Here is an 18,478-nt window from a genome sequence, read left to right on the forward strand (position 1 = left end):
TCATATTCCCTGTTCCTTTCAGTTAAATATTCCTTAAGTCACAGAGATAAAAACATCACAAAATCAATGTTACAAACACCAAGAAAGTAATGATATTTTCTAAGGCTTTGCTTTTAGGTGGTGCTGGTGAGGTAAAGTGTGTTTAAAACCTTTTTACCAGAAGTTCACACACTACTGAAAATAAAAAATATCCTAAAGGCAATCAGGACAGACCATACTTTTATATGTCTGAACATTATCATAAGAAAATGATCACAAGAGTTCTTTGGGCCTCCTACTCATGGCAAATCCTCTCCACTGTCTGACACTATCCTTCAATCACGGAGCACAGGTACTCACCAGCTGGCCTGCCAGCAGTGGCATATACTCGATGATGGCCAGCCGGACCCTCCACTTGGCATCCTCAGCCAGCTCCACAATAGCAGGAAGGAGAGACTGAGAAAGCTGACGGATTCCAATCACTTCATTGACACAATCCAAATTGGAGATGATATTCAAACGCACTTCAGGACACTGCAAGCACAGAAGCCCCAAAGAACACACGTAAAAATCAAGTTCACCACCCATTATTGTCCTACTGTCATGATGAAGTAAAAACCGCTAAATACACATAAAAATAACACATAGACTAAGGTGAAGAAAAATGTAATCGTGATATAAATCCTTAATACTGAGTACCAATAATTCAAAGCACATAAATGTGACCGATTTCACCAAAATTTTCAATGATGGGATCATAAAGCACAGGCTTTAGAATCAAAATACTTGCACTCAAACCCTTGGTGTGCCATAGCTGAGACTCTGGGTGACTTAGTTTATCTCTGTGCCTCATCTTCCTCATTGGTAAAATGGGGATAATAATAAGACTTATCTCATAAGATTGCTGTGATAATTACATGTTCTAACACATATATGACCATGCCTGACTCAAAGTATTAACAAATGTTGGCTAGCATTATAATTTTGATGCTATTTTAAATTTAAATGAAAGAAATTTTGAAACAAAGATACATTAGCGTTAAAGAGAAGAAACCAGTGTAAATAAGCAGCCAGCCATCAGGTAGAGAGGCTGAATAACTACTTAGGTCTCAGCATTTGAGAATGACAAAGGAAAAAAGGGTGACAAAAAGACATTGTCAACCACCCCTATGTTTACTGCAGCACTATTTACAATAGGTAAGCTATGGAAATAACCCAAATGCCCAAAAATAGATGACTGAGTCAAGATGTGGTATATATACACAATGGACTATTTACTCGGCAATCACAAAAAGATAAAACTCACTCCATTCGCAGCAACATGGATGGAGGTAGAAGGGATTATGCTCAGTGAAATAAGCCAGAAAGAAAAAGAAAAATATTGGATGGTTTCACTTACAGGAAGAATGTAGGGGAACAAAATAAAGGATCAAGAAAAAAAATAATTGTAATAAAGTAAAAAACAAAATTAACAGACAACTATAAATCAGAGACATTCTAGGGGAGGGTAGAGCACAAGGGACTATAGTGATGGTGCACAGGTGAATTGGGGTGGTGAGAATTTTACAGGGACTACACCTGAGAGGACAAAGCATACATTGTACAAAAAGGAAGAATGATGTAAAATATACATAAAAATTAAAAAAATAAAAAAGACATTGTCTATGTACTGCTATCTTTGGCATACATTTTGAAGAATGGAAGAGATAAAAACATGATCACAAGAGTTCTTCTGAAGAACTTGATCCCATTTTCTGGGGAATATGTCACCACTTACCCAAACATAGATTATTGCTGGTTTAAAATAAGTTACTTTTGGGCCTCCCTGGTGGAGCAGGATTTAGTTCTCACCACTAGCAAGCTATCACCAGCCACTGCAACAGGAGTTTGATTCCTGGCCAGGGAGCTAACATGGCACAGCAGACCTCTCCTGCCTCGCCCACTGCTCCCCTCAGCAGTATGTTTCAGTAGATCCTCCTGTTCTGCTCCCACTCTGTTTCTAGTGAATCCCCTCACCCCCAACACCTCTGATCTACACACCAGCTCTTGTATGCATAAATAAATAAACATAATTCTTAAAAATAAGTTAGTTTTTTTTGGGCCTCCCCTGTTGGCACAGGCTGCTGAGCGCCGCACTGTGAAGCTGTCCGCAGCTTCTGCAGTGCTGGTTCGATCCCGGCCGGCCAGCAAGGGTCCCACATGGCGCAGCAGACCTCTCCTGTCATACCCACTGTTCCCCTCAGCAGTATATTTAGTCAGTCTGCCTGTTCTGCTCCCCACTGTCTCTGGTGAATCCTCTCACCCTCCCGCACATCTGGCCTGTACCCCGGTTCTTATATAAATAAAATAAATCTTTAAAAAAAAATTTTTTTTAAAAAGTTAGTTTTTTTTAAACCTCTTCATCCCTGTTCTGGATTTTATTTTAGTGAAACCCAAAACCAAAGCCAAAACAAACCAGTGACTATCAAAGGCAATAGAATTTGGAGCCAGACTTACCTCATCCTTTAACTGAGCTAAAAAAAGAGGTAGAAGATGTTCAATGGTATTCTCTTTACCCAAAATGGTAGACAATCCCATAATTACAGAAGCTAGAGCCGATTTGACATGTTGATTTGTGTCAGATACTAATTCCTAAAATAAAATCAAAATTATAAGCCTTTTTTGTAAGTCAACAGAAACTTCCACACCATCTCCCAAGGAATTTAAAAAGACAGAACTATTTCAATACTGGTTAGTTGACACAAGTCCTCAGACCATCTATGAAATAATATAAAGCTATACATCAAAGAACAATTTACTATTATAAAACACTAATAAGTGGTATAATGTCACGAACTCATCTACCTTTAAACTCAGACAGTTTTGGGCCTCCTTGGAGGTCTAAGGGTTAAGTCTCAGTGCTATCACCGCTGCAGCCTGAATTTGATCTCCAGCCAGGGAGCTGACCCAACCAGGCAGGCACAGCAGACTTCTCCTTTCTTGCCTACTCCTCCCCTCAGAAGTGTATTGCAGTAAATCCACCTATTCTGCTCCCCACTGTCTCTGGGGAATCCTCTCACCCACCCCACCCCCCCACATTTCTGGCCTATACCCCAGTTCTTCTAAAAAATAAATAATTTTTTTAATGAATAAATAAAAAATAGGGGCCTCCCAGGTGGCGCAAGGGTTAAGACGCAACCTATGAAGCAATCCGCAGCCACTGCAGCATGAGTTCAATTCCCAGCCAGCCAGGGAGCAACCCACATGGCGCAGCAGACCTCTCCTGACTCGCCTGCTGCTCCCCTCAGCAGTGTACTTCAGTCAATCTGCCTGTTCTGTTCTCCAGTCTGTCTCTGGTGAATTCTCTCACCCCCTGAATCTCTGGCCTATACCCCAGCTCTTGTATGCATAAATAAATCAATCTTTAAAAAAAAATTAAAAAATAAACTAAGACAGTTTTAAGATAAAACACTCAACTTTCTTAAACTAAGAAAGCTTTAAGATAACAAAATTGAGGTCAGAGTTATCTTAATATAGAGCAAGGTGAAACAAAAAATAAAGTTAGATTTACCTTTATATAGGGCAGAATTTGATTCATAATTATGGTCTCTCTACCTTCAATAGGCAAATTCTCACAAAGTTCTAAAAGAAATACAGAGAAAAAACAGCCCTCACATAAAGTATTTTAGAATCAGCCAGGTATAGCAACAGTAGCAAGTTAAATCATAAGCTTAAGCAAATGAGCTCCCCAGGCAGGGCAAGAGGTGAGGGGAATGGCTCTTATTCCTAACACACATTTTGATCCATCTAAACGCCATGTGTATCACACCAATCCAAACTAAAAAGGCACGTTTTAAAACAGGAACAAGATAAAATAGCAATTTGGTTTTAAATACAGAGGGGGCAATTTTTGCAACAATGTGACATTTCTACACATTGAAATCATCTGTTTTTTTTTTTAACATATTCCAGAACAAACAACATGCAAACTTGGCATAAAAAATGCACCAAAATGCAGTTATAAGCTGCAACATAAACTGATGTCCTTTACCTTTGACTTTGTGGGCAGCAGCTGCTCGTACTTCAGCTTCACAGTCTTTAAGTAGGTTCTGAAAGGCGGGGATGAGGTCATTTAGGGTGATTTTAGGACCCACAGCTTTCTGGAGCTGTAAAAGAATTTGTGCAAGTTTTAGTATACAGGGGCCTCCCTGGCAATCCACAGACTCTGCAGCACGAGTTCGATCCCCAGCCGGCCAGGGAGCAACCCACATGGCACAGCAGACCTCTCCTGTCTCGCCCGCTGCTCCCCTCAGCAGTGTATTTCGGTCACTCTACCTGTTCTATTCCCCACTATGTCTCTGGTGAATCCTCTCACCCCGCCCCCGCCCATCTCTGGCCTGTACCCCAGCTCTTGTATGCATAAATAAATAAATCTTAAAAAAAAACAAGTTTTAGTATACTAACAAAATAATTAGCATGAACAAAACAAAACAGTGTAATCTTCAAGTATGTCTTTTTTTTTTAATTTCAAAGAAGAGGCATTAAGGATTTATACCGTAAATTTACAAACATAATATGTTGAGTTCAAGAGTTTGACTTTGCAAAAAGAGTGCACTTCTCTTCATATCTGCTTCAAAGATGAACTAAAAGGCCCTTATTTCTTAAGCAGCCGGTGTCTTACTACAAAGGAAGGTGTAGTAAATCCAGAACCCAGGTATAAAAATCACCAAAATTAGTAACCACCACTTGTTTTCTGAAATGGCAAATTCTTCCCTCCTTGTAGTGGCTCCTAGGACCACAGGGGTGGTGAAACTCCAGAAGCTGAGTCCCAATATGGCACAGAAAGAGAGAGACGAGGGTGGAAGAAATGGCAACACCACAGGTAGCCCTGCATTTTTCACAACCTTGCTCCTCTGTGTGCCAAGCCTTTATTTTTACCACAAGCATTCCAGAATTCAGGAACCTTTGTCTAATAGCAAACTTTTTTGGTATTTTACTTTAGCACTTAAAAAGTATCAGTGCAGGGCCTTCCCGGTGGCACAGCGGGTTGAGCGCAGTGCTGTGGAGCTCTCCGCAGCCTCTGCAGCGCCGGTTCGATTCCCAGCCAGCCAGGGAGAAACCCAAATGGCAGGGCAGACCTCTCCTGTGTTGCCTGCTGCTCCCCTCAGCAGTGTACTTTGGTCTGTCTGCCTGTTCTGCTCCCGGCTCTGTCTCCCGTGAATCCTCTTACCCTCCCACGCCTCTAGCCTGTACCCCAGTTCTTGTATAAAAAAAAAATAAATCTTAAAAAAAAAAGTATCAGTGCAAAAATTTTACCTCTGAAAATTTATCAGCTACCATATAACGAACTCGCCAGGATTTATCTTCGGCAGCTTGTCGAAGTGTAGGCATCACCAAGGCTTCGAGGTCATCCTGAGACAGTAACTGGGCAATACTGACACAAGCTTCCACAGCTAGAAGGCGCACTGAATCCTAAAGTGACAAAATTTCTGTTTGTCAAACAGTATCTACTGAGAGCCACAGGCATGGGGTTGGTGCTATAGATGACAAAAACAAAACAGATCCCCTAGTTCAAGATGCCTGGCCTAGAGAGACTTAGAGGACCAAAGGTTAGACTGTATGAGAAGTAAACACAGGGGCCTCCCTGGTGGCGCAAGGGGTTAAGTTTCAGCACTATGAAGCTATCAGCAGCCACTGCAGCGGGAGTTCGATCCCCCACCAGGGAGCTAACCCACGTGGAGCAGGAAAGCAAAATATCTAGCAGCCTGGTTCTCCGATCTCTGAATCATGCTCAGTGACTTGGATTAGTGGCTGAAGACCTGGTGATAAGACAAACAGAAGGAAAAAACCCAGTCACGATATCTTCTCTAATAACAAATAAGATGGGAGATCAGGGGAAAGCAAAGCACAGCAAATGGGTGCTGTCAGTCAAAGACAACTTGGCACAGACTATAGGTGCTCAGAACAGGCCTCAGAATGTGAAAGAAGGGTCCCCAATTTTTATGGCAAGGAAAGCAGCCTATGGTGAATACACAGATTAAAAATAACGTGAGGTGACAAGCAACCATCAAAGCTGAATACATCACATTTCTAAGTGGCCAAACCACAGAGAAGGAATAAAATGGGTGATTCTTCTTTGGCTATTGTTTCCTAGAGCCTCATTTCCAAATCATGTAAATGTACAGTCTTAATAGTTTCTAAGAACAAGGTTACAATGTTCTTTTATATTTAAAAAAAAACACACTATGTTCAGTTTTGTGTCTCTCCGTCTTGAAATAGCTGTTTCTTTGCCTGGAATGCCATTTCAAAGCCATAAAGATGGAAGTCAGAGAACAGCAAAGTTATTACCTTGGTAGAGTACAGAGAATTTATTAATGAAATGCTAAGATTAAATGAAAAAAGAACTTTTTAAAGTTGTCTTCAAAGCCTCATAATAATAAGCTGAAAGACTAAACTGAAAACTATACTTATAACAAGTTTTTTAAACATATTAGAGCAAAGAGAATAAAGGGCGGGCCTCCCCCAGTGGCGCAGCAGTTGAGCCCTGGGTTGCGAAGCTGCCCGCAGCCTCTGCAGCACTGGTTTGATCCCAGGCCGCCCGGCGAGGGTCCCACGTGGTGCACAGACCTCTCCTGCTGCCCGCTGCTCCCCTCAGCAGTGTACTTTGTTGGTCTGCCTGTTCTGTTCCCCGCTCTGGCTCTGGTGAATTCTCTCACCCTCCCATGCCTCTGGCTGTACCCAGTGCTTGTATAAATAAATAAATCTTAAAAAAAAAAAAAGAGAGAATAAAGGGCAAGGGAATCACTCAGGAAGCTCTCAGTTTTTAAAATATCCAATTTGGGGTGACAGTAATAGGAGTTTAAGCATGAGATGATACCTTGGAAAGAAACAGACAAAATTTCAAAGCTGGCAACTAAGAAAAGCATTTAATCTAAATGTTGATAATCAAAGACAGGGAGTCAAGCCTAGAAAAAAACAGCAGAAAAACTTAGAAAGGTGTAGAATAAATTAACCCAGCTTTCCAAACATAAACTGCCAAGTGTCAATCTGACAACTATATGTCCTTTGACCAAGTAGAAATGTAGAATTAGATAAATCAGTCAGAAATTTGGGATTGAGACACAGATTTGGGAATCATCAATATTTAAGTAAAAACAGAATCACATAAACATATGAGTACCCAAGAGAAACAGGACAAAAGCAATAGTATATAAGTATATATGTACACACACATATAATTACGTGCTTTGCATAAAAACATACATATGTATATGTGTATATATACATATGCACAGGCATACACAAGGAAGATAACAGAGACTCTAATTTTCAAAAATGCTACAAATTTAAAAAACTGTAGATCAACAATGACTTACTACATGCCAAAGAGAACACTATAACCAAATAAACAGGCTAAGAAAAAAAAAAGCAGAAGTAGGTTCTTGGAAGAGGGTATACAGATTATTTTTGGATTCAGAAAATAATGTTAAATCATGGGACTATTACCATCTATGAAAACATTTGGTAATAAATATTTGTTAAATTAATCAATTACTTCTTTTCTAGAGTTCCTGATTCTCTCCCCGATACCTGGTTCTTCCTCCCAGAATCATCTTTTCCATCTCAGCAAAGATACTATCATCCACCCAGCTGTTCCACCAAAAAAAACCAAGAACTTCTTGATTTCTCTTCCCTTCATCCAATTACTCTACTTACTACCTCCAAACCTACCTCCTGATTCTCTCCATCTTCACTATACACCCTAATACACCATCATCTCTTGCCTGGGTTTTTAAAGTCTCCTAATTGGTTTTCCTGTGTCTATCCTAACCCCCTTTTAATTTTGTTTCTATACAGAAGCCAAAGCACTCTTTCTAAAATGTAAATTTCATCAAGTCACTCTCTTCTTAAAATCATGTTCTAACCTCAGGACCTATACATAGATGTCATTTCTTCCTGGAATTCTCTTTTTCTAGAGCTCTAAAACTCTAGGAAAGGGGGAGGTTGGCATTTTTCTTTAATGTCTCAGATTATGTCACCCCCTCACAGTCCTTCTCCAGGTAGTCAGACTAGAAAAATGTCTTCTAATCACTATTATGTCATCCCCCTTTATTTTCCTCATCACATTTCTCTAGGATATTTTGTTTATGAATGTGTTTATTATCTGTTCCCCTTCATTAAAATCTAAGCTCCGTAACAGAAGGGTCCCTGCATGACTTGTTTAACCCTGTTCTAGCACTAGAACAGTGCCCCAATATGCCACAGGTATTCAATAAATCTTTTTTCAATGGATGGATAAGCCAAAGTAGCAATGCTGTTAGTGACTGGAGGAAATATACATTCACATATTTTACAATTAAGCATTTAATATTTTTTTGAGCAACAGTTGCTACTACCGTACACCTTCATCTATGAAGTGATCTTATCACCCCAAAAATACCAAATCTAAATCTCATTAAGCCCTTCTGTTAATGATAGGCAAACACTGGCCGAATTCAGGAGGCAGCTAGTTTATGTAAATCAAGTTTTGTTAGTGCACCACCAAGTCTATTAGTTGGTATATGGCACTTTTGTGCTATGCAAGCAGAGCACAGTAGCACAACAGAAGCTGTCTGGCCTATAAAGTCTAAAATATTTACTACTGGCTCTTCACAGAAAGTTTGCAAAGCTCCATATAGATTCAATTATCAATTTTCAGGAAAATGCTAACATCATACCATGTTGGCAAGATACTCAACATTCCAAATGAGGATTCTAAACCTGCATTGTCCAATGTAACCACTACCTCTAGATCCAAGTGGTTTCTCAATACCTGAAAGGTGGCCAGTGCCAAAAGTTCACGATATCACTCTGGATATACTGGGTTAAATAAAATATATTATTAAAATCAATTTCAGCTGTTTTTTACTTTTTAAAATACAGCTACTAGAAAACTTAAATAGGTAGCTTACAATATATTTTCAACGGATAGTGCTCTTTTAAATTATAATGTCTGAATAAGAAAAGTGCAAAGAGAAGGAGGTAGTTAACATAAAATTCAAGATAAAGTGTTAGTCATATGGGGGTGTTTAGGAGGGAGGGCGTGGAGGAGTTCCATCTCCTTTCATAAATGATAGTTACAGGATGACAGTACCTTATGGTAATTCCTGAAGCACTTGTTTACTTCATACTTCATTCTATGTTATTTTAATAGATTTGAAAATTTATTTTGTAAGTAAAATTAACCATCTCTACATTTAGAATCTGAAAATGAGACAATGTATCTGGTGTTCTTGGTCCTATACAAATGAAGTGATTCTAGGGCAGGTATGAAGCAAATTAAAAACCCAAAATGAGTCTTATTCTAGAATACTCTGGGGGCTGATCTTCTGAAGCACCATACCGAGAGACAGTACAGCTTCACTGTGATAATGATCCTGGGGCCAAACTGCTTACATTTGAATCCCAAACCCACCTTTGCGAAGGATGAACCTTAAGTAACTTCGATTTTCTGTGCCTCCCCTTTCTAATATGTAAAACAGGGAACCTACTTCACAGGGCTGCTGTGAGGACCAAATTACTTTGGTATACATTTTAACACATCAAACAGGCTGACAAATATTAAATACTTTATTTAGGTGCTTGTTATTGTTTTTATTGTTATTTCTACAAAAAGAGACTTAGATCCTAGATTTAAAATTGCTATTATCCAAAGTCATCCTATACACACACAATAGCTTTCCTAAAATATGCTATGCTTTTTTATCTGAAGTCATAAAAATTACAAGAAACATTACTCTCCCACATTAAAATCCAGCCTGCAGTGCTCAAAGGTATGTCACCCTTTAAAGCAGCACTTGTCCTCCCTTCTTAATTATGGTTCTCATTTTCCTCTTTGACTCCCCCTTCTTTTAACAGTTGCTAACATGAAAATCAAGGTCTGGTAAAGAAAAAAATACAAGAACACCAAGATGGGTCATTTTAAACTTTACACAGGCCAGAATTAAGTATTAATTCTGCATAAAGGATCCTAACACAAGAACCAAAACCTCCAAAGAAATTCTTTTAAACTGTTAAAGAGGAGCCTACCAGCCTCCCCAGTGGTATAAAGGGTTAAGCACAGCACTGTGAAGCTGTCCGCAGCCTCTGGCAGCCTCTGTCGCAAGAATTTGAGCCCCTGGCAGGCAGGAAGCAGCCCACAATGCTGCAGACCTCTCCTGTCTGGCCCGCTGCTCCCCTCAGCAGTGTATTTCAGTCAATCTGCCTTTTCTGTCCCCTTCTGTATCTCTGGTGAATCCTCTCACCCCCCCACACCTCTGGTCTGTACCCTAGTTCTTGTATGCATAAATAAATCTTTAAAAATAAAAAAAAAAAACTTAAAGAGGAGCTGATCGGTGTACCTTAAATAAATACTAAGTTAACTTACCTGTTCATCTGAAGCTAGATTAGTGAATAATGGAACAATTTCGCTTTTCACACTGTCTAATTCCAGAACTTTTGCAAATTCACCCAATTTGGAAGCAGCAGCACGTCGTACCATTGGCGTATCATCTGAGCACAAGGAACGGAAGTGCCTGCGGCAAAATGAAGGTATTTCCTATCAAATACCACTGATTAAAACATTCCCCAACAACACACACAGATGGCCATTTAGAGGTTTTCTCATACAGACATCAGTGTTTAGGCGTTTGCTCTTATAAGTAACAAAGACAAAACCACTGGCATATACAAATGCACGATAAAAAGTGATGTCATCAATCCTGCCATCCTGCTGTCAGCCGGTCACTGGTAACAGGGTAACGAGTAAAATGTTAGTTATAAGTTCCCAATACCCCAAATAATTGGGAAAAAAAAAAAAAGCCATAGCTTACTGTCTAATTTCTGCTTTGACAGCATTTGAAGCCCTGGGGTAGCAAACGCTGAACAAACCGCATGCAGATGTGCGAGACGTGAACCAATCACCACTCGCCAGGCGTTTCACCAGAGGTACAAAATGAGCTTCCAGAGCAACAGGAGTATGCTCCTGGGAGATCTGCCTCAGGGACTCCACAGCCTTGTCTCGAACCACAGTCTCTTCCACGGTCGCAAGACTTTCCAGAGGAGGCTGAATAGACGAAAAAAGAGAAAGCAGAGAAAAAAACTCACTGAATCAGGTTATTTAGAGATAATCACCTTTTAAAGTGACTGAAGGGAGGGGGTACATGTAACCAGAATGTTAGCTACATCACACCAAATGGCTATGTTCAGTTCACACAGTGATAACATATGGTGTGTCCAACCTGAAGACATGACTTCTGAAGGACAGCCAAGATCTCGTGTCCCAGATGGTGTCTACAAATGACACAGTGGAAGAGATTTGACACAGGATTAATATTATTGTGAGCTGACTCACTAAGTTTAGGAGACATGTAGCCCAACTCAGACAGGATCATGTACATTTCCTTAAGAGTATGTACAAAGGGGCCTCCCTGGTGGCGCAGCGGTTGAGCACTGGGTTGCGAAGCTGCCCGCAGCCTCTGCAACGCCCGTTCAATCCCCAGCTGCTCCCCAGCCACCGGAGGAGGGTCCCACATGGCGTGCAGACCTCTCCTGCCACCCGCTGCTCTCCCCAGCAGTGTGCTTCGTCACTCTGTCTGTTCTACTCTCTGCTCTGGCTCTGGTGAATTCTCTCACCCTCCCATGCCTCTGACTGTACCCAGTGCATGTATAAATAAAAAAAAAAAAATAAATCTTTAAAAAAAAAAAAAAAAGAGTAAGTACAAAAACATGACCAAGGTTGGGCACGGAGACGTTTTGTCAGGCTGCCTGAGCCCAGTCTTTGGAGTATCACTCTACCATTCCTGGACATGCAAGCTCTGGTCCAGGGGCTCTTCCCCCTCAACCACATTATCTAGCCTTTAAAGGTTGAGTACCCGATCACTTTTTCAGAATACATCCAGAATCTTTCCCTAATTCATACACAGAGCAGGAGTTTGAGACAGACCAGTTTAAGAAGAGTACAGAGATTGCAGCTTTAGCGATAGAAGATACAAAAGGCGCTGATGGTAAGGATTAGCCAGTAAGTGAATATGACATGACCCAGTGAAAAGAAGAGGGCTGGTTCTTTTAATTGCTTCCTTTCTGGGTCTACATTTGGTCCAGGTATAAATATAGATCTTCTACAAGCCACCAATATTAAAGACAAACTCACATGTAGAATTAAGAGAGTGAAACAAAAGTTTAATGAACCAAAGGAAAGAAGTGCATCTACCCATAATACATTTCAAAAAGTATCTATGTCTGATAGAGACATAGAAAGTACGGTTTTCCTAAAAAGTATGTCAGAAGCCATCTGAAAAGCGATGGCTTTATTCCTTATAACCCCCGCTCACGGTGTGTAACCTGCCTTCTCCAACCTTCTCTCAAGCATTATCAATGGGTCATTTGTCACTACTACAGGACAAGGCCAAACTCCTGAAAACTGCATAAGGGTTGTCTCTTATTCTGAACTCTGCCTTCTCCAAGCCCTTTCCTACTGCCCCGACACCACTCCTGCCTGCTCCAGCCCCAATACCTTTTACTCCAGCAACCAAACCTGCTTCATGGTCTAAGTCTCTGAAACTCACTCCGCAATAATTGTTGTCTAGTGCTGCCAATACATAAGAAACAAGGTAAACAGGTTCCTTGCTCCAGTGGAGCATACATTCTAATGCAGGAAGGCAACTAAGACAACAATTAGATGGTGATGAGTACTCTTAAAGAAATAGAATAGTATGATGTGATAAAAGGCGACAGGGAGACTATTTCAGGTTGCGTGGCATGGGAAGGCCTCTCTGAAAAGATGCACTGAAGTTGAAATCGGAATGACAAGGAGTGAGCCACAGAAACCTCAAAAGAACATTTTATTAGAGGGAATACCTAGGGCAAAAGTCTCAAGGCAATAATAAGCTTGGCTTAATCAGCGAACTGAAAACAAACCAATGTGAGCAGAATGAAGTTCCTGCAGAGTACTGGTATGAGATAAGCTCTCAAAAGTAGGGCAAGAAGGGTCTTGTAAGCTAAGGGACAAGCTAAGGTAAGAGTGTGGATTATGTAAGAGCCATGGCAGGGTGTGATCCATCTGCTGTATAAACAGTGAGCTGCAGGGGTGGAGTGGGAGGCAAGAATGGAAGGCAACTAGTTATGAAGTTACTGTAGTAATTAAAAGGAAAGATCCCGTGGCTTGGAAAGACCAGGGGAATAACTAGGTAAGTGGTAGTGTGGATAGAGGAGAGCAGACTGATTTAAAATATGCAGAGGGCCTCCCTGGTGGCGCAGGCGGTTGAGTGCAGCGCTGTGAAGCTGTCCACAGCCTCTGCAGTGCCGGTTTGAACCCGGCCGGCGGGCGAGAATTCCATGTGGCGAAGCAGAACTCTCCTGTCTCGCCCTCTGCTCCACTCAACAGTGTATTTTGTCAGTCTGCCTGTTATGTTCCCCGCTGTCTCCGGTGAATCCTCTCACCCACCCCGCGCATCTGACCTGAACTCCAGTTCTTGTATAAATAAATAAATCTTTAAAAAAAAAAAAATGCAGAGAATCCACAAAAGCTACTAATGCTTTAGATGTGGGAAATGAGGGAAAGAGAATTCAAGAATATTTTCTCGCTTTTGACTTGTGCAACTGGATAGATGCTGATTGCCATTTACTGAGACAGGACAACTATACGAAAGACATTTAGGGATGAAAACTGAGTTCTGTTTTAGGCATGTTAAGCTCGAAATACCTGTCTGACATCTAAGCAGAAAAATCACAGGCAGATAGATTATATAGAGATAAATGGATATTTATATCTATTTTTCTCTGTAACTAGAGTTCCATGGAAAGATCAGAGGTAGAGACTGAAATGGCGAGAGTGAGCATCATATAGACAGTATCCAAAGCCCTGAGGCATACATCCCTATCCTGTCCAACTGCTGTATCCGAGACGTTCCTCAAATCCTAGTTCAGACATCATCTCCCAAGAAGTCTACCTGATCACCTAGGGTTAATTCCTTTCTCCTGTTACTTGAATACCTTACATGTGCTTCTACTGTTCCATCTAACACTGTATAATTATTTGTTGACATATAGAGACCTCACTCCAGTCACAATGGTCTTCTTTAGCATTTAATTTTAATGCCTAGAACACAGTAAGCTCTAATAAATGTCAACTAAATTGAACAGAACTTACCAAATTCACAAAGTTGCAAGCAAAAATTATGCCTACAACAAATACTGGATGGTGTTATTTATAGGTGGAATATTTTTTTAAAAAATCAAACAAAGGATCAAAGACAAACCTTAAAACCAACCCTTGGAAGAGAGGGCAGGGGTAAGTTCTGACAACAGGACTTAGATGGAGGACTATGGATGCTTTGGTGGTGGGAGAGCTACAGTGATCACACCTGTGGGGAGGGGAATCCTATGCTTGTCAAAAAATACTAGCAAGGATGTTAAATGATATTTCAATAACAGTAATTTTTTTAAAAGTCACATTTATAATTAATGACAAAAAAAGTAATGTTTCCAAAGTTAAGACATTGCTAGATAAGGGTTGATCTTCAATTTCAGGGGCAAAATATCATAAGCAAAAACAACCAAATTCTTTTCTTCCTAACCTCTAAAGTACTAAATAAGTCTACAGAGGCAAAGAAGAGGAAGAAATTCTTGTATTCACAGTCAGACAAAATAAGAAAGCCTAGTTGAGTCCAAAGTGCCTATATTATTTGTTCTCTCAATAGCTAACATTGTGACTAGCAATCCAAAAAAAAAAAAAGATCTGCATAAAAAATGCTCCAGTGTGCTTATAACCACACAATGTATCATTTATACTGCAAAAGTTCCAGCAGGATAGGCAGCACAAATACTCACCAGCAAACAGTGAGCAAAGTCAGGTCCTCCCACCAGGCCTGTAAAATTTCCCAGCTGCTCAGCAAGGGCTAACAGTACCTCATCTTCATCATAAATTGTATCTGAAATGACAACAACAACAGGGTATTTATCCACAAGGATAGCTGGCCTAGAGCTGGACACTCACAGAAATAGAATAAAAAACTCCATCCGCATGCAATGGTGCATCTGTGCAGTGGTCCTGTCACAATCCCAACAGCATGTTCTTCCTTCTCCATCAACAGTCTACCTGGATCTGCTTCGCAGAATGAATTAGAAATTCATCATTTCATATAAATTATTTTACCTATTAGCTACATAGGTATGTCTGAGTATGCCTGGCCTCGTTACAATATACTCTGTCCTTTTTCTTTCGCACAGGAAGCACGAGGCTGAGTTTTAGTACTTAATTCTAACAGTTTTGAAAGACACTGGAAAACTGAAACGTCCATGCCTTTCTTTCAACAAAGCTTCACATACCTGTGAGGAATGGCAGCAATTCAGTTCGAGTCCTTTCTACTCCCAGCGCCAAAGCAATTGTTGATAACTTCTTAATACTGTTGAGACGGAGCTTTACAGAAGAAAATGGAAAGAAAACCGAGGTCAACAAACAGTTGTGCTCTAGATCCAAAGACAACAGCTGAAAACAGGTGATAATGGCATAGGGGTAACCTTCCATTCAGACTTTTTCCTGTCAGGAACCCATGAGCAGGTTTCTCAGGAGGGGCCCCGTAAGGGCCCATTCAAGAAATGAATGAAAGGGAACACACTCCCCAGGAAGCGAGGCAACTTGAAAAGGCGCCAGGGATGGAGCAGGTGAAACGGTTGGATGACAACCCCTGCCTTTTCGAGGGGGGCTCCACGAGAGCTGGCAACAACGACTCCCCTGCACCCTTTTCCCACCCAAGCCCGGCCAGTTTCCAAGCCCGGGAGGCGTTCGCTCGCCTGCACGCCCCGGGGCCCCCCCGAGCAGCAGCCTGGCCCGGCCCTCGCGCCCGCCGCGCGCCCGCCGCTCCCCCCGGGGCTGCCGCGCTCCCGCCCCGCCGGCGCCCGAGGAGGCCGGGCCCCCCACAACCGCCCCGGACCCGGCGGGGAGCCGCGCCGGGCCCCGGGGGCTGACGGAGGGGCGCCGGGGAGGCCCCGGGGGGGTCGGGCCGAGCCAGCAGAGCCGCCCGGGCCGCCCCTTCCTCCCCGCCGGCGTCTGAGGGGAGCCCGGCTCCCTCCAGCCCGGCCCGCCCGCCGCGACGCCGGCCGCCCCGTCCCGCCCGCGCGCCCCGCCGCGCCCGCGCCCGCCTCCCAGCCCGACCCCAGCACCTGCACGTCCTCATTGCGGAGCTCGTCGATTAAAACCGCGATCGGGTACAGCGAATCGTCTCCATCTCCGCCCGCCGCCCCCGGGCCGGTCCCGGGCCCCGCTGCGCCCGCCATGTTCTTTCTCCTCCGGCTGGTCGCCGCCGCCCGCCCCGCGCCCCGGCCCCGCCCCGCGCCCGGCCCCGCCCCGCGACCCGGCCCCGGTCACGCCCCGCGACCCAGGCCCCGCCCCGCCCCCGGTCCCGCCCCAGGCCCCGCCCCGCGCCCCAGGCCCCGCCCCGCAACCCGCGACCTGGCCCCGCCCCTCCCTGCGCTCCGGCCCCGGCCCCGCCCCGGCCCAGGCTCCGCCCCGCGCCCCGGCCCCGCCCCGCGCAGGTGGGGTCCTGCAGTTTCAGCCCAGCTGCCTCCCGCCAGTCCCAGGTGGTGGGAAATGTAGGTCTGAGCTCCGTTAGCATGGGGAGCTTATAATTAGGAGGGATTAGGGTCAAAATAAGGGGGTTGGGAATTGTATGGGGAATATAGCCAAGATGCAAATGCATACATTGTGCAAAAATGAAAAAGGATGTAAAAAATATATAAAATTAAAAAAAAAGAATGGGAGGCTTGGAAAGCGCATGGAGCACCCGCGTCCTTCCCTCAACCGAAAAAGACAAGCACCCGGAGTCATCCGACTTGGGGTCCGCAGGGGTCAGGAACCTGCCTGAGTGGTGTGTGCTGTGCCCTTTTAGGACTCAGGAGCAAAGGCTGCCCAAGGCCAGGAGGAAAGAGGCAGCGCCTCTCCCGACTTCTTCCCCACCCTGAACCGCTAGGGCCCAGGCGCTAATTTCCCCCACGAGGCTCTACCCTCAAGCTTCCACGGAAGCCCTCCACCTCTTCCTTGGGCCCGTGCGTCAGAATTTTATCTGGCTCCTGCTCTGTAAGACAAATATTGCGGGCGGGAGAGAAAATGAACCCGGCTGTCCAAACTCCCCAGTCAGTATTTTTTCCGCTTTCTCCCTGCAAGCTGTTAAAAACATGCTGTTCTCTTGTTTTTGTGTTTCTTTTCAGTTTGGTACTGGAATGGTGCCTTCTGTTGTATTTTCTTCCTCCCATTTTTTAGGTCTTTAGCATGCTGGAAGTACAACAATCAAGCCCATCTAGAACAAGCTTTCATACTTCCAAATTGGGTGCAGTGGCTACTTAGCTTGTACAAGAAAGGTTAAACCGGCCTCCCCAGAACTCAGGGACTGGCAGCTGAGGGAGGAGGTGAGGGCATAGGAATGCTTTCTCACAAAAACGTAATAGGAAGTTTTCGTTTGCCCTTGTTATTAGGCAGCATAGAATAACCGGAATGTCCTGTCTTTCTGTTTGCTTTTTTTGGACAGTCAACAACTTAAGAGTGCTAACTGCATGCGGTGATCACAAGTTCTGAAATGCTAATTCTTTGTGTCTAATTAAATAAATGTAAAATAGTTAATAAGTGCAATTTAAGACACAGACATTATCTTTTCCTGGAAGTAAGCAGAGTTTGATTAAGTGAAAGTTTGGTAACCAGTGGACCTGAACAGTACTGCTCCGATGAGGTCTGGATGTGTTCTCAATGGTTTTAATTTGACTATTTTGTAGATTTGCATAAGTATAGTCTGGGTGATTTGAATGACCACTTTATAACCCAGTACTGCCACACACTCAGTGCCTACATTTGCATGTATGGTTCAGTGTTGCTTTTATTGTTCTGGGATGAATAAAGAACAGGTGTGTTGACAATGAAAATAATGTTTTTGTGCACTAAATGAAACCCAAGTGGCATCACAGAACTCCATGTGTTAGTAGTTCTAACAAAAAAGGTGAGAAAATAGAGGTATCCTAGGTCACTTGGCAGCATAGGCTTATGGAACGCAAAAGAAGCTGAGCTTTTTTTTTTAAGATTTATTTTTGCACATAAGAACTGGGGTGTAGGCCAGAGGCGTGGGGGGTGAGAGGATTCACCAGAGACGACGGAGTGGGGAGCAGAACAGGCAGTTCTACTGAAATACACTGCTAAAGGGAGCAGCGGCAAAACAGGAGAAGTCTGTTGCGCTATAAATGGGTTAGCTCCCTGGCCGGGATCAAACTCAGGCTGAAGCAGAGATAGTGCTAAGACTTAATCTCTAGGCCACCAGGGAGGCCCTGTTCTTATCCTTTATGTAAAGTCTTCAGAGATGATAAAGGCAACAAGCACAGAGAAAAACACATTGTCAGTTCCACACATATTATCATCCAGCATGGATATAAACGAACAAAAATTAGCACACTGATGTTAAGCTATTCTGTGTAAAACTCAGACATGCTTTGCGTACCCAAGCACAATGAATCGGACACCTAA

The 18,478-nt window shown here is 43.0% G+C and overlaps 1 protein-coding gene across 1 annotated transcript in view; it reads right to left on the reverse strand.

Annotated features, from left to right (window-relative positions):
* The window catches only part of PPP2R1B (protein phosphatase 2 scaffold subunit Abeta), a gene marked incomplete at its 3' end in the record, with an annotated part of 39,285 nt that extends 22,962 nt beyond the window's left edge, over window positions 1-16,323 (reverse strand). Inside the window, 10 exon segments of the mRNA XM_084249409.1 lie at window positions 340-513; window positions 2,476-2,610; window positions 3,530-3,600; window positions 4,010-4,124; window positions 5,275-5,430; window positions 10,364-10,511; window positions 10,809-11,041; window positions 14,806-14,906; window positions 15,304-15,394; window positions 16,138-16,323. Of these exon segments, the coding sequence (XP_084105535.1) occupies window positions 340-513; window positions 2,476-2,610; window positions 3,530-3,600; window positions 4,010-4,124; window positions 5,275-5,430; window positions 10,364-10,511; window positions 10,809-11,041; window positions 14,806-14,906; window positions 15,304-15,394; window positions 16,138-16,251 (1,338 nt within the window). The 5' untranslated portion in view covers window positions 16,252-16,323.
* Window positions 16,324-18,478: the final 2,155 nt, after the last annotated feature.

This window comes from Talpa europaea (genome assembly GCF_964194135.1).
Source record: "Talpa europaea genome assembly, chromosome: 12".
Taxonomy (NCBI): Eukaryota; Metazoa; Chordata; class Mammalia; order Eulipotyphla; family Talpidae; genus Talpa; species Talpa europaea.